Below are 13,361 nucleotides of genomic sequence, written 5' to 3' on the forward strand. Positions count from 1 at the left end.
GCTGGAGGGATTGGTCAGGGGCAGGGGGCAGGGACTGGGTGCTGGAGGGATTGGTCAGGGGCAGGGACGGGGTTCTGGAGGGGTTGGCCAGCGGCAGGGGGCAGGGACGGGGTGCTGGAGGGGTTGGCCAGCGGCAGGGGGCAGGGACGGGGTACTGGAGGGGTGGTCAGGGGCAGGGGGCAGGGACTGGGTGCTGGAGGGATTGGTCAGGGGCAGGGACGGGGTTCTGGAGGGGTTGGCCAGCGGCAGGGGGCAGGGACGGGGTGCTGGAGGGGTTGGCCAGCGGCAGGGGGCAGGGACGGGGTTCTGGAGGGGTTGGCCAGCGGCAGGGGGCAGGGACGGGGTGCTGGAGGGATTGGTCAGGGGCAGGGACGGGGTTCTGGAGGGGTTGGTCAGGGGCAGGGGGCAGGGACTGGGTGCTGGAGGGATTGGTCAGGGGCAGGGACGGGGTTCTGGAGGGGTTGGCCAGCGGCAGGGGGCAGGGACGGGGTGCTGGAGGGGTTGGCCAGCGGCAGGGGGCAGGGACGGGGTTCTGGAGGGGTTGGCCAGCGGCAGGGGGCAGGGACGGGGTACTGGAGGGGTTGGCCAGCGGCAGGGGGCAGGGACGGGGTGCTGGAGGGGTTGGTCAGGGTCAGGGGCAGGGACGGGGTGCTGGAGGGGTTGGCCAGCGGCAGGGGGCAGGGACGGGGTACTGGAGGGGTTGGTCAGGGGCAGGGACGGGGTACTGGAGGGGTTGGTCAGGGGCAGGGACGGGGTGCTGGAGGGGTTGGCCAGCGGCAGGGGGCAGGGACGGGGTGCTGGAGGGGTTGGCCAGCGGCAGGGGGCAGGGACGGGGTGCTGGAGGGGTGCTCAGTACCTGAATGCTCCGTGCGTACTGCCGTCTGCTCGTCTCCTCGTCCAGCTTCATGCGGTAGAGCTTGGCCCGCAGCAGCTGCATGGCGCGCTCCCGGTTCCTCAGCTGCGAGCGTTCCTGCTGGCATTCGGCCACCACACCTGCCGCCGACACAAGTAACCGTTAACTCAGGGCTCAGTGCTGCGCCCGCCGCTGGTCGCCGTCTATCAGCCATTTGGCTGAGAACATAACGGAGGATAGTTAGTAAGTCTGCAGCGACACCAAAGTAGGTGGTGTCGTCGACAGTGACGATGGTTATCAGGACTTACGGAGGGACCTTGATCAGCTGGGTAAGTGGGCTGAGGAACGGCAGATGCAGTTTAATTCGGATAAGTGCGAGCTGTTACATTTTGGGAAGACAAATGAGCGTAGGACGTTCATAGTGAACGGCAGAGCCGTGGGGAGTGTTGTAGAACATAGGAACCAAGGAGTACAAGTACATGGTTCGCTGAAAATGGCATCACAAGCAGACAGGGTGGTGAAGAAGGCTGGCCTTCATCAGTCAGGGCACGGAGTATAGGAGTTGGGAGGTCACGGCGTGGTTGTACAGGATGCTGGTGAGGCTGCTCTTGGAGTATTGTGTTCAGTTTTGGTCGCCCTGCTCGAGGAAGGATGTTACTACACTGGAAAGAGTACAGAAAAGATTCACGAGGATGTTGCCAGCACTAGAGGAACTGAGTTACAGGGAGAGTTCAGGATGCCCTAAAGGTTAACCACCGGGTCAGATCAGTGGTCAAGAAAGCGAATGCTATGTTGGCATTGATCTCGAGAAATATAAAGTATAAAAGTAAGGAAGTGTTGATGAGGCTCTATGGGGCACTGGTGAGGCCTCATCTGGAGTACTGTGCACAGTTCTGGGCCCCTTATCTTAAGAAGGATGTGCTGATGTTGGAGAGGGTTCAGAGAAGATTTACGAGGATGATTCCCGAAATGAAAGGGTTTACGTACGATGAGCGTTTGTCGGCTCTTGGACTGTACTCACTGGAGTACAGAAGAATGAGAGGGGACCTCATAGAAACATTTCAAATGTTGAAAGGAATGGACAGAGTAGATGTGGTCAAGCTGTTTCCCTTGGTGGGTGAGTCCAGGACTAGAGGGCACAGTCTTATAATTAGAGGGTACCAGTTTGAAACAGAAATGACGAGAAATTTCTTTAGCCAGAGGGTCGTGGATTTATGGAATTCTTTGCCACGTACAGGTGTGGAGGCCCGATCATTGGGGGTGTTTAAGGAGGAGATTGATAGGTATCTAATTGGTCAGGGTATAAGGGATATGGGGAAAAGGCCAGAAATTGGGGCTAGATAGGAATGGTATTAGCTTAGCTCATGGAGCAGACTCGATGGGCCGAATGGCCTGCTTCTACTCCTTGTGATCTTGTGAGAGGTTGGACAAGTGAGAACTTTTTCTTCATTGGAATGTATGAGACTGAGAGGTGATCTTACGGAGGTGTATAAAATCATGAGGGGCATAGCTAGTGTGAATCTGCAGTCTTTTACCCAGGGTTGGGGAATCAAGAACTAGAGGACATAGGTTTAAGATGAGAGGGGAAAGACTTAATAAGAATCTGAAGGCAACTTTTCTTTTTAACATACAAAGGGTGGTACGTGTGTGGAACGAGCTGCCAGAGGAAGTGGTTGAGACAGGTACAATAACAACATTTAAAAGACAGTTGGACAGGTCCACGGATAGGAAAGGTTTAGAGGGACAAATGTGGGTAAATGGGACTAACTTGGATGGGCATCTTGCTCAGCATGGACTGGTTGGGCTGAAGGGCCTGTTTCCGTGATGTATGACTCCGTGACATTGCCGACGCCCTCCCCCACCCCCAGCTCAGAATGGTCAAAGTGCCCCGGTGGACAACTCAACACCGGCGATCAGAGACACCAAGGGTCAGGCAGCCCCACTGCTGGCAGCAATTCCCTCCCATCCCTCTCCTGTGACCTTTCACCCCCAACACCACCGCCCTGACAACCTTTGAACCTCCAGCTCCCAATGAGCCTGCCTCCCACAGATTCTGAATTCTAACAGAAAGGTCAAAGACACTGACGTATTATTTAAGGCGTAATTATTTTCCCACTGGGCTGGCTGTGGTTTCCCGGTTCCAGAATCACTGTCTGCAGGGAGCGGAGTCATAGGTTGTACAACGCAGAAACAGGCCCTTCGGCCGAACTCAACCATGCCGACCAAGTTGCTAGTTCCATTTGCCTGCATTTGGCCCATCTCTCTCTAAGGTAAGATTTCTTCAATAGTCACATGTACATCGAAACACACAGTGAAATGCAGCTTTTGCGTAGAGTGTTCTGGGGGCAGCCCGCAAGTGTCGCCACGCTTCCGGCGCCAACATAGCATGCCCACAACTTCCTAACCCGTAGACCTTTGGAATGTGGGAGGAAACCGGAGCACCCGGAGGAAACCCACGCAGACATGGGGAGAGCGTACAAAAACCTTCCCTAACCGTGTCCTTGTCCAAGTGTATTTTAAATGGTGTTACTGTACCTGCCTCTCCCACTTCCTCTGGCAGCTCATTCCATATACCCACCACCCTCTGGGTGGAAAAATTTCCCCTCTGATTCCTTTTAAATCTTTCTCCTCTCACTTTAAGCCTGTGTCCTCTAGTTTTAGACTCCCCCACCCTGAGAAAAAGACTGTGGCAATTTCCCCTATCTACAGCCTCAATAAGGTCACCCCTCAGCCTCCGTCACTGCAGAGAAAACAGTCCCAGCCTGTCCAGCCTCTCCTTGCAACTGAAGCCCTCCAGTCCCGGTAACATCCTTGTGAATCTCTTCTGCCTCTTTCCAACTTAACACAGTCGAACGGCAGAGAACGCCCTTACCTGTTGGGAGGTGGAGTATCCGCACTGCGCTGTCCGTCGTGTTCACATGTTGACCACCTGCCCCGCTCGCTCGCTTCGTTTCTATCCGCAGGTCTTTGGGGCTGATCGTCAGGTCAATCTGATTGGAGGAACGTGAATGGGCAGCCTTCAGACCAAGTGCAGAACCACCTCTCACAGAGTCACCAGAACCCAGCCCACTGCCCAGCCCCGGAAGCTCAGTTCTTCTGCTTCTGCTGGCTCCATCTCTCATTGATCCAGCTCCTGACCCCTGAGCCCCCCTGCCCCACTCCCCTCCTTTAAGGTAGTTGTTAAAAGTCCAGTCAACTGGCCTTCACCACCCACTCTGAGCAGGTGAAGTCTTCGACCACTTCAAAGGGCATTTAAGACTTTAACTTGGGATCGGTACCACAGACCAAGTAAGGATAACTGGAGACGCAAGAGACTGCTGATTCTGGAATCTGGAGCAACAATCTGCTGGAGGAACTTAGTGGGTCGAGCAGCATCTGTGGGGGAAAGGAATTGTCGACGCTTGGAGTCGATAGCAGGCATGGTAGTGTAGTGGTTAGCGTAACGCTATTACAGCGCCAGCGACCCGGGTTCAATTCCGGCTGCTGTCTGTAAGGAGTTTGTACATTCTCCCTGTGTTTGCGTGGGTTTTTTCCGGGTGCTCCGGTTTCCTCCCACATTCCAAAGACGTACGGGTTAGGAAGTTGTGGGCGTGCTTTGTTGGCGCCGGAAGCGTGGTGACACTTGCAGGCTGCCCCCAGAACACTCAACGCAAAAGATGCATTTCGCTGTGTGTTTCGATGTACACGTGACTAGTAAAGATACCTGACCTTACCCTGCATCAGGTCCTGATGCAGAGTTTCCACCTGAAACGTCGACAAATCTTGTCATCCCACAGACGATGCGTGACCCACTGATTTCCTCCAGCAGACTGTTTGTTGCTAAGGATAATTGGGATCCCCAAGAAGATTTTCGTGAACCAGCTGGGGTTTCTACAACACTTTAGCAGCATTTTCTGATTTCTTTTTACCCAAATTCAAGTTTCAAGCTGTTCGGGTGAAGTTAATGCTCACTCTCTCGATCTGGTAACATAAACCCTACTCTTGGAGGAGTGTGTTCCAGGTGTCTGCAGGGTACAAGGAGTTTTACTCTGTGTCTAACCCATGGTGTCCTGTCCTGGGAGCATGTGATGGGACAGAGGGAACTTTAAGAATTTAACCCATAATGTACCTGCTGTGGAAGTGTGTGATGGAACAGTGTAGAGGGAGCTTTATTCTATATCTAACCAGTGCAGTCCCTTCCATGAGTGTGTGCCACAGGACAGTATGGTGGGGATTTAATCTGTGCCTAACCAGTTCCGCCCCTCACTGAGGAATATGTGATGGGATTGTGTAAAGAGGGCTTCACTCTGTACCTCAACAGTGCTGCCCCTGTCCAGGAGCGCGTGATAGGAGATTTACTGTGTATCTAACCTGTCCTGTCCCAGGACAATGATTAAGATCAGATTCAGATTAGTTTATTGTCAATTACACCAGGGCACGATGAAAATCTTTGCTCACGTGAAGCTCACAGAGTAGACAGTGTACAAGGTAATGATGAGGGAGTTTTATTCTGTTCTTAACCCATGAGGTCTCTGCCCTTGAAACGTGTGACGGGACAGATTCAGTCTGTATTTAACCCATGCTGATGGGAGAAGATCTCTTTATTAGTCACATGTACATTGAAACACACAATGAAATGCATCTTTTGCGTAGAGTGTTCTGGGGGGCAGCCCGCAAGTGTCGCTACGCTTCCGGCGCCAACATAACATGCCCACAACTTCCTAACCCGTACAACTTTGGAATGTGGGAGGAAACTGGAGCACCCAGAGGAAACCCACGCAGACATGGAGAGAATGTACAAACTCCTTACAGACAGCGGCGGGAATTGAACCCAGGTCTCTGGCGCTGTAATAGCATTACACGACCGTGCATGATGGGACAGTCTGGAGGGAGCTTAGTGGTTGCTGACAAGAGGGAGCTCGATATTAATACAGTTCGGCAAATCCAAGTCACTGGGAGTTTTCTGTTACCAGCCTGACATCCTTCAGCTTCACATCGGTAGCTCACCAGAAATGGGGTGGCTTTCGTTAGAGAGGGTGTAAGGCAAGGCAGATACCTCGGTGGGCTGGGGTAACACAGCCACAGTCATAGTGCTGGTGTGAGTCCGGCCTTGCTTCTCGGTTCGGGGAACCCTCTGTACTCGGTGAACTCCCCCTTCATGCTTCATGTGTCTGTAGCTTCCCTGACCACTCACACTGGCAGCAGCATGTCGGAGACCCCCTGAGGGAAGAGAAGAAACACCTTTACCGCCAACTTATAGAAACAACGTAAGCATGCACAATGTACAGTCCTAGATAAGATTTCATTATTAGTCACATGTACATCGAAACACACAGTGAAATACATCTTTTGCGTAGAGTGTTCTGGGGGCAGCCCGCAAGTGTCGCCACGCTTCCGGCGCCAACATAGCATGCCCACAACTTCCTAACCTGTACGTCTTTTGGAATACGGGAGGAAACCCACGCAGACACGGGGAGAACGTACAAACTCCTTACAGACAGTGGCCGAATTGAACCTGGGTCGCTGGTGCTGTAATAGCGTTAGGCTAACCGCTACACTACCTATGTTCTCTGTTCACTACATCTCCCAGTAAAGCAATGCCTAGAATTTAATATTCCCTGCAGTTTCCAATTCCTCTGCCCTATCACCTCTCCCCATTTCTATAACTATTTTCCCTTCTGCAAGTCTATTCCCCTCATTCTGGTCTCTCCATCTTCCCCAATTCCCAACGCACCACTACTGATGGAAAATATTTTACAATAATACATATTCTTTCGGTAGCCTCGATCTAAGAGTAGGAACAGCCGACATTTGACAGCAAGCCACTGCAATGTGAACAGACAATGCTGGAAACACTCAACAGGTCAGGCAGCCTCTGTGGAGGGGGAGACAAACAGAGTTAACATTTCAAGTTGAAGATTCTTGTCTTTGACAAGAGTCACTAACCTGAAACATTAACTCTGATTCACTCTGTAACCTGCTGAGGGTCTGCAGCTTTTCCTGTTACAGAACATAGAACGGTACAGCACAGGAACAGGCCCTTCGGCCCACCATGTCTGTGCTGAACTAATTAAGCTAATGATGCCGAATTACACTGATCCCTTCTGCCTGTACATGGTCCACATCCCTCCATTCTTTTCACACACATCTGCCTATTTAAGAGCTTCTTAGATGCCTCTATCGTATCTGGCTCCACCACCACCTCAGGCAGCACATTCCAGGCACCCACCACTCTCTGTGTAAAAAACCTGCCCTGCACATCTCCTTTGAACTTTCCCCCTCTCACCCTAAATGCATGTCCTCTGATATTAGACATTTCGACCCTGGAAAAAAGATACTGGCTGTCTACCTCTCATAATTTTATAAACTTCTATCAGGTCTCCCCTCAGCCTCCGCTGCTCCAGAGAAAACAACCCAAGTTTGTCCAACCTCTCCTTGTAGTACATGCCCTCTAATCCAGGCAGCATCCTGGTAAAACTCTTCTGCACCCTCTCCAAAGCCTCCACATCCTTCCTGTAATGGGGCGACCAGAACCGAATTCAGTATTCCAGATGCAGCTGAACTAGAGTTTTATAAAGCTGCAGCATAACTTCCTGACTCTTGAACTCAGTGCCTTTACTAATAAAGACAAGTATGCCGTACGCCTTCTTTACCGCCCTATTATGTGGCACTTTCAGGAAGCTAATGGACTCGGACACCAAGATCCCTCCTGGAAAGATTTATGTTTTCTTTCAAACCTGCAGCTTTTTGCTTCTTAATTAAACATCTCTAGTGACGAGAGGCCAAAAGGTTTGTCAAGGAGAAAGGTCGAGAGAGAGAGAGAGAGAAAGAGAGAGAGAGAGAGAAAGAGACAGACAGAGAGACAGACAGAGAGACAGACAGAGAGAGAGAGACAGAGAGAGAGAGACAGAGAGAGAGAGACAGAGAGAGAGACAGAGAGAGAGAAATGGACAGAGAGAGAGAGAGAGAGACACACACGCAGAATGACAGAGAGAGATACAGAGAAACAGAGAGACAGAGAGAGAGACGGAGAGACACATAGTCTCTCTCTCTCTCTCTCTTTCTCTCCCTCTCTCTGTCTCTCTCACTCTTTCTCTCCCTCTCTCTCTGTCTCTGTCACAGATAGAGAGAGACAGAGAGAGACAGAGACAGACACAGAGAGAGACAGAGAGAGAGAGAGAAAGAGAGAGAGAGAGAGAGAGGGAGACAGAGAGAGACAGAGAGAGTTCTGGGCTTCAACAGATGAGCAGACGGCTGTGCAAGGTAGAGGAAAGGATGTGGCAGAAGGCCAGGCCAGATTAAGCAGGTATGTCAGAGGGGCTGTGGGCTGGAGGATGTCGAAGAGACCTGAGGAAAGTGAGACTGATTGGGTTTAATGCTCATCTCACAGCGTCACCCAGCAGCACTACCTAATTCACTGTGACGGTACTCCAGCACTTCGAAGTGCCAGCGCTTGTAGGCAGCGTAGCTCTGGTACATTTCAAACATCTCTGCAGTGAACAACATGGACTCCTGTCCCCCGACGCCGGCCGTCACCTCCAGAATCAGGTCGTTATTACTCGCCTCTTCCGAGGGGATCAGCAGTGAAAGAATCTGCAATGAAAGAGAAGGACAGATGGGAGGTCTGACCACAGTCCTCGGCACCGGGAGCTGGGGTCCCAGTTACCAGCCCGGTCCTGATACATCCAAACATTCCTTCTTTCTCCATCCTACCTCCCCTGAAATCAAGACTCCTTACACGTCTCCCACACTAACACCACCCAGCCCCCATCACCTTCCCCCATGAAGACGTTAGTCTCCAATGACCCTCACTAATTTTTACAGGTACACCATAGAAAGCATCCTATCTGGATGCATCACGGCTTGGTACGGCAACTGCTCTGCCCATGCCCGCAAGAAACTGCAGAGAGTTTGTGGACACAGCCCACACGTCCATGGAAACCAGGCTCCCCTCCATGGACTCTGTCTGCACTTCTCGCTGCCTCGGTAAAGCAGCCCACATAATCAAAGAACCCCACCCACCCCGGACATTCTCTCTTCTCCTCCCCTGCCATCGGGCAGAAGATACAAAAGACCTGAAAGCACGTACCACCAGGCTCAAGGACAGCTTCTATCCCGCTGTTATCAGGTTATTGAATGGTCACCTAGTATGATAAAATGGACCCTTGACCTCACAATCTACCTTATTATGGCCTTGCACCTTATTGTCTGCCTACACTGCACTTTCTCTGTAACTGTAACACTTTATTCTGCATTCTGTTATTGTTGTTCCCTTGTACTACCTCAAGGCACTGTGTAATGAAATTATCTGTATGGATAGCATGCAAAACAAAGTTTTTCACTGTATCTCAGTACATGTGACAATAATAAACCAATTTAGTTTACTAATTTAATCAGTAGAGAGTTGTGGACACAGCCCAGTCTATCACACAAACCAGCCTGCCCGCCATGGACTACCGCCTACACTTCCCACTGCCTCGTAAAGCAGCCAACATAATCAAAAACCCCACCCTGGACATTCTTTCTTCTCCCCCCTCCCATCGGGCAGAAGATACAAAAGCCTGGAAGCACGTACCAGCAGGCTCAAGGACAGCTTCTATCCCACTGTTGTAAGACTTGTGAATGGACCTCTCACACGCTAAATGATGAACTTTTCATCTCCCAATCTAATCTCCCTCATCACGTCCCTTGCACTTCATTTGTCTACCTGCACTTTTTGCCATAACTGTAACGCTTTAGACTAAATACGGTGACAATAATAAACCAAAACCAGTACCCACCATTAAACATCGCAGCATAAAGAACTGCGGATGCTGGAATTCCAAACAAAACCCCAGGCAGCATCAGTGGGGAGAGTCAATGTCTTGGGTCAAAGACCCGACGTCAAAGAAAGGTGAGAAAATGAGGCATGTTTGAAATTGCATATTTGGGGAAGATGGAGAGAACCAAAGGAACATCTGTGATTGGCTGCAGACCAGTGTTGTCAAGGTAACAACTACTTTGGTTGGGATAAAAATAGTATAGGGACAAAATGAACTAAAAAGTATTGTAATTGGTTTATTATTGACATATGTACCGAGATACAGTGAAAAGCTCTTGTTTGCACGCCATCCAGACAGATCATTTTACACACAAGTACATCGAGGTAGTACAAAAGGAAACAGAATGCAGGATATAGTGTTACACTTACAGAGGAAGTGCAGTGCAGGCAGACAAAATGATGCAAGGGGCCACGACAAGGTGGATTGGGAGATCATCTTTAATGTACGAGAGGTCTGTTCAAGAGTCTGATACAACAGGATAGAAGCTGTCCTTGAACCATGTGGTACGTGCTTTCAGGTTTTTGTACCTTCTGCCCAATGGGAGGGGGGGAGAAGGGAGAATGACCGGGGTGGAAGGGGTCCTTGATTACGTTGGCTGCTTTCCTGAGTCAGTGAAGGGGAGGCTGGTTTCCACAATGGACTGGGCTGTGCACATAACCCTCTGCAATTTCTTGCGGCCTTGGGCAGAGCAGTTGTCGTACCCAGTTGGCACAGTGCAGCCACGTCTGTGGAGAAGGAAACAAGGGGCCATGAACTGGCTTCATATTAAATCCCAAGGGGAGGAGGAGCGTAACATGCCCAGTGGGAAGAGGAGGTGATGTTCCTTGAGCTGACGCTGGACATCATCGAAGACGAGTAGGGGCTGAAGAGTGAGTTGGAGGCAGCAAATGAAAATGACAGGAGACTGGAAGCTTGGGGTCATTCCTGCGGACTGGACAGAGCTGATCGCACCCATGTTTTGAGATATCTTTATTAGTCACGTACATCAAAATACACAGTGAAATGCATCTTTTGCGTAGAGTGTTCTGGGGGCAGCCCACAAGTGTCACCACATTTCTGGCACCAACATAGCATGTCCACAGCTTCCTAACCCGTACGTCTTTGGAATGTGGGAGGAAACCGGAGCACCCGGAGGAAACCCACACAGACACGGGGAGAACGTACAAACTCCTTACAGACAGTGGCCGGAATTGAACCCGGGTCGCTGGCGCTGTAAAGTGTTACGCTAACTGCTACACTACCGTGCCTACGGTTTGGTTTCTCCATTGTAGAGGAGGCCACGTTGTGAGCACCAGCTGCAGAGCGCTGGACTGGATGAGGTGCAAGTGAACCGCTGCCTCATCTGGAAAGGGAGTTGGTGTCCCTGGACGGTGGGAAAGGGAGGAGGTGAAAGGGCCGGTGTTGCAATCCCCTGTGGTTCCATGGGAAAACTGCTGAGAGGAAGGGAGTGGCTGGTACGGATTGAAAAGTGGAATCACCGAGGGAACTGTCCTTTCGGCATGCTGGAATGGGATGGGAAGGAAAGATGTCTCTGGTAGAGGAAATTATCCACTGAATGTGGAGACTGGTAGGGTGGAAGCCAAGGACAAGGGAAACCAATGCTCAATACAAGAGGGCATGGCTTTAAAGTAATGGGTGGGAAGTTCAAGGGAGATATCAGAGGAAGGGTTTCTTACCCAGAGAGTGGTTGGGGGCGTGGAATGCGCTGCCTGGGGCGGTGCTGGAGGCAGGTACATTGGTCAAAATTCAAGAGATTACTAGATAGGCATATGGAGGAATTTAAAACAGAGGGATATGTGGGAGGAAGGGGTTAGATAGTCTTAGGTGAGGGTTAATGGTCGGCACAACATTGTGGGCCGAAGGGCCTGTATTGTGCTGTACTGTTCTATGTTCTATGAAACCCCATCCTGTCTCTGGGTGGGAAAGAGGTACAAGAGGGAAACAGAAGACACACAGTTCTGGTTCCTGTCATGTTTTTTCACATTTCCATACGCTTTCCTTCTTTGGCATTTGGCCCATCGAAGTCTATGCTAGCTCATATTATTCTGTGCAGTTCTGGTTGCCCCATTACAGGAAGGATGTGGAGGCTTTGGAATTGGAATATCATTGTCACTTGTACCGAGGTACAATGAAAAACTTGTCTTGCATACCGTTCATACAGGTCAATTCATTACACAGTGCATTGAGGTAGTACAAGGTAAAACAATACAGAATGCAGAGTAAAGTGTCACAGCTACAGATAAAGTGCAGTGCAGGCAGACAATAAGGTGCAAGGCCATAACGGGGTAGACTGTGAGGTCAAGAGTCAATCTTATCATACTGGGGACCGTTCAATAGTCTTATAACAGTGGGATAGAAGCTGTCCTTGAGCCTGGTGGGTATGTGCTTTCAGGCTTTTGTATCTTCTGCCCAATGGGAGGGGGGAGAAGAGAGAATGTCTGGGTGGGTGGAGGTCTTTGATTATGTTGGCTGCTTTACCGAGGCAATCGAGAAGTGTAGACAGAGTCTACGGATGGGAGGCTGGTTTCTGTGATGTGCTGAGCTGTGTCCACAACTCTCTGCAGTTTCCTGCGGTCACGGGCAGAGCAGTGCACATACCAAGCCGTGATGCATCTAGATAGGATGCTTCTGAGGAGAAGGTTCACCAGGATGTTGCCTGGATTAGAAAGTATTAGCTATGAGGTTGAACAAACTTGGATAGTTTTCTCTGGAGCGTCAGAGGCTGCGGGGAGACCCCTGATAGAAGTTTTTAAAGTATGTGCAGAGATAGATAGTTGGAGGTTTTTTCCCCAGGGATGGAAATGTGAAATACTAGTGAGCATAGGCTTGAGGTGAGAGGGGAAAAATTTAAAGGAGATGTGCAGGGCAAGTTTTGTTTTTACACGGAGAGTGGTGGGTGCCTGGAACAGGGCTGCCAGGGGTGGTGGTGGAAGCAGATACGATAGTGGTGTTTAAGAGGCTTTTAGGTAGACACATGAACATGCAGGGAATGGAGGGATGTGGATCATATACAGGCGAAAGGGATTAATTAATTTGACATTATGGTCAGGGGCCTGTTCCTGTGCTGTACTGTTCAATGTTCTATAGAACAATCCCCTTCCTCCACTAACTTTCCCTGGAACCTTCTCCTGTAACAAAGATAGAAGGAAGACAGAAGACATCTCAGAGGTTCTGACCTGGAAGGTCTCACCAGCCAAGCAGATAAGACAGAGATGGGGAAACGGGGAAACTGGGAAAATGGAAGGGATTCCTTACAGGAAGCCAGATGGGAGTTCCTCTCCCCACTCATGCTGCCTGACCTGCTGAGGCATTTGCAGTATGGGGTCATTTATTATTATTAACATTTACTGATCCATACAAATGGCTTTCTAACCAAAATAAATGAGCAGAGTGAAGACATGAATTAGCTGTGAGTAAAGTGAAGGAAAGAATTGGGCTGAACAGATTCCTAATGCTCCCCTGTTCCTCCTGTCCTGTGCATTTTGGGAGCTTGAGAGTACGCAGTAAAACGTCAAGACACTTAGAGCATTGATGGACAGAGGAACCTCGGAGTGCAAGTCCAGAGCTCCCTGAAAGTGGCAGCACAAGTGGACAGGGTGGTACCTTCATCGGTCGTGGGCGTTGACTATAAAAGTCAGAAAGTCTTGTGACAACTGTATAAAACTTTGGCGAGGCCACATTTGGAGTAATGCGTGCAGCTCTGGTGG

At 50.4% G+C, this 13,361-nt stretch overlaps 2 protein-coding genes across 3 annotated transcripts in view; both read right to left on the reverse strand.

Moving 5' to 3' along the window:
* LOC127568876 (F-box only protein 5-like) overlaps window positions 1–13,361 on the reverse strand; it is a 98,319-nt gene that overhangs the window by 34,845 nt on the left and 50,113 nt on the right. The window lies entirely within an intron of this gene.
* LOC127568875 (peptide chain release factor 1-like, mitochondrial) overlaps window positions 1–13,361 on the reverse strand; it is a 102,719-nt gene that overhangs the window by 8,747 nt on the left and 80,611 nt on the right. For both annotated transcript variants that reach the window (XM_052013100.1, XM_052013101.1), the window contains 4 exons: window positions 8,242–8,425; window positions 5,889–6,052; window positions 3,726–3,843; window positions 857–993 (listed from right to left, as the gene is read on the reverse strand). In XM_052013100.1, coding sequence (XP_051869060.1) covers window positions 857–993; window positions 3,726–3,843; window positions 5,889–6,052; window positions 8,242–8,425 — 603 coding nt within the window. The remainder of the gene's footprint in view (window positions 1–856; window positions 994–3,725; window positions 3,844–5,888; window positions 6,053–8,241; window positions 8,426–13,361) is intronic.

Source organism: Pristis pectinata, chromosome 3 (genome assembly GCF_009764475.1).
Source record: "Pristis pectinata isolate sPriPec2 chromosome 3, sPriPec2.1.pri, whole genome shotgun sequence".
NCBI lineage: Eukaryota > Metazoa > Chordata > Chondrichthyes > Rhinopristiformes > Pristidae > Pristis > Pristis pectinata.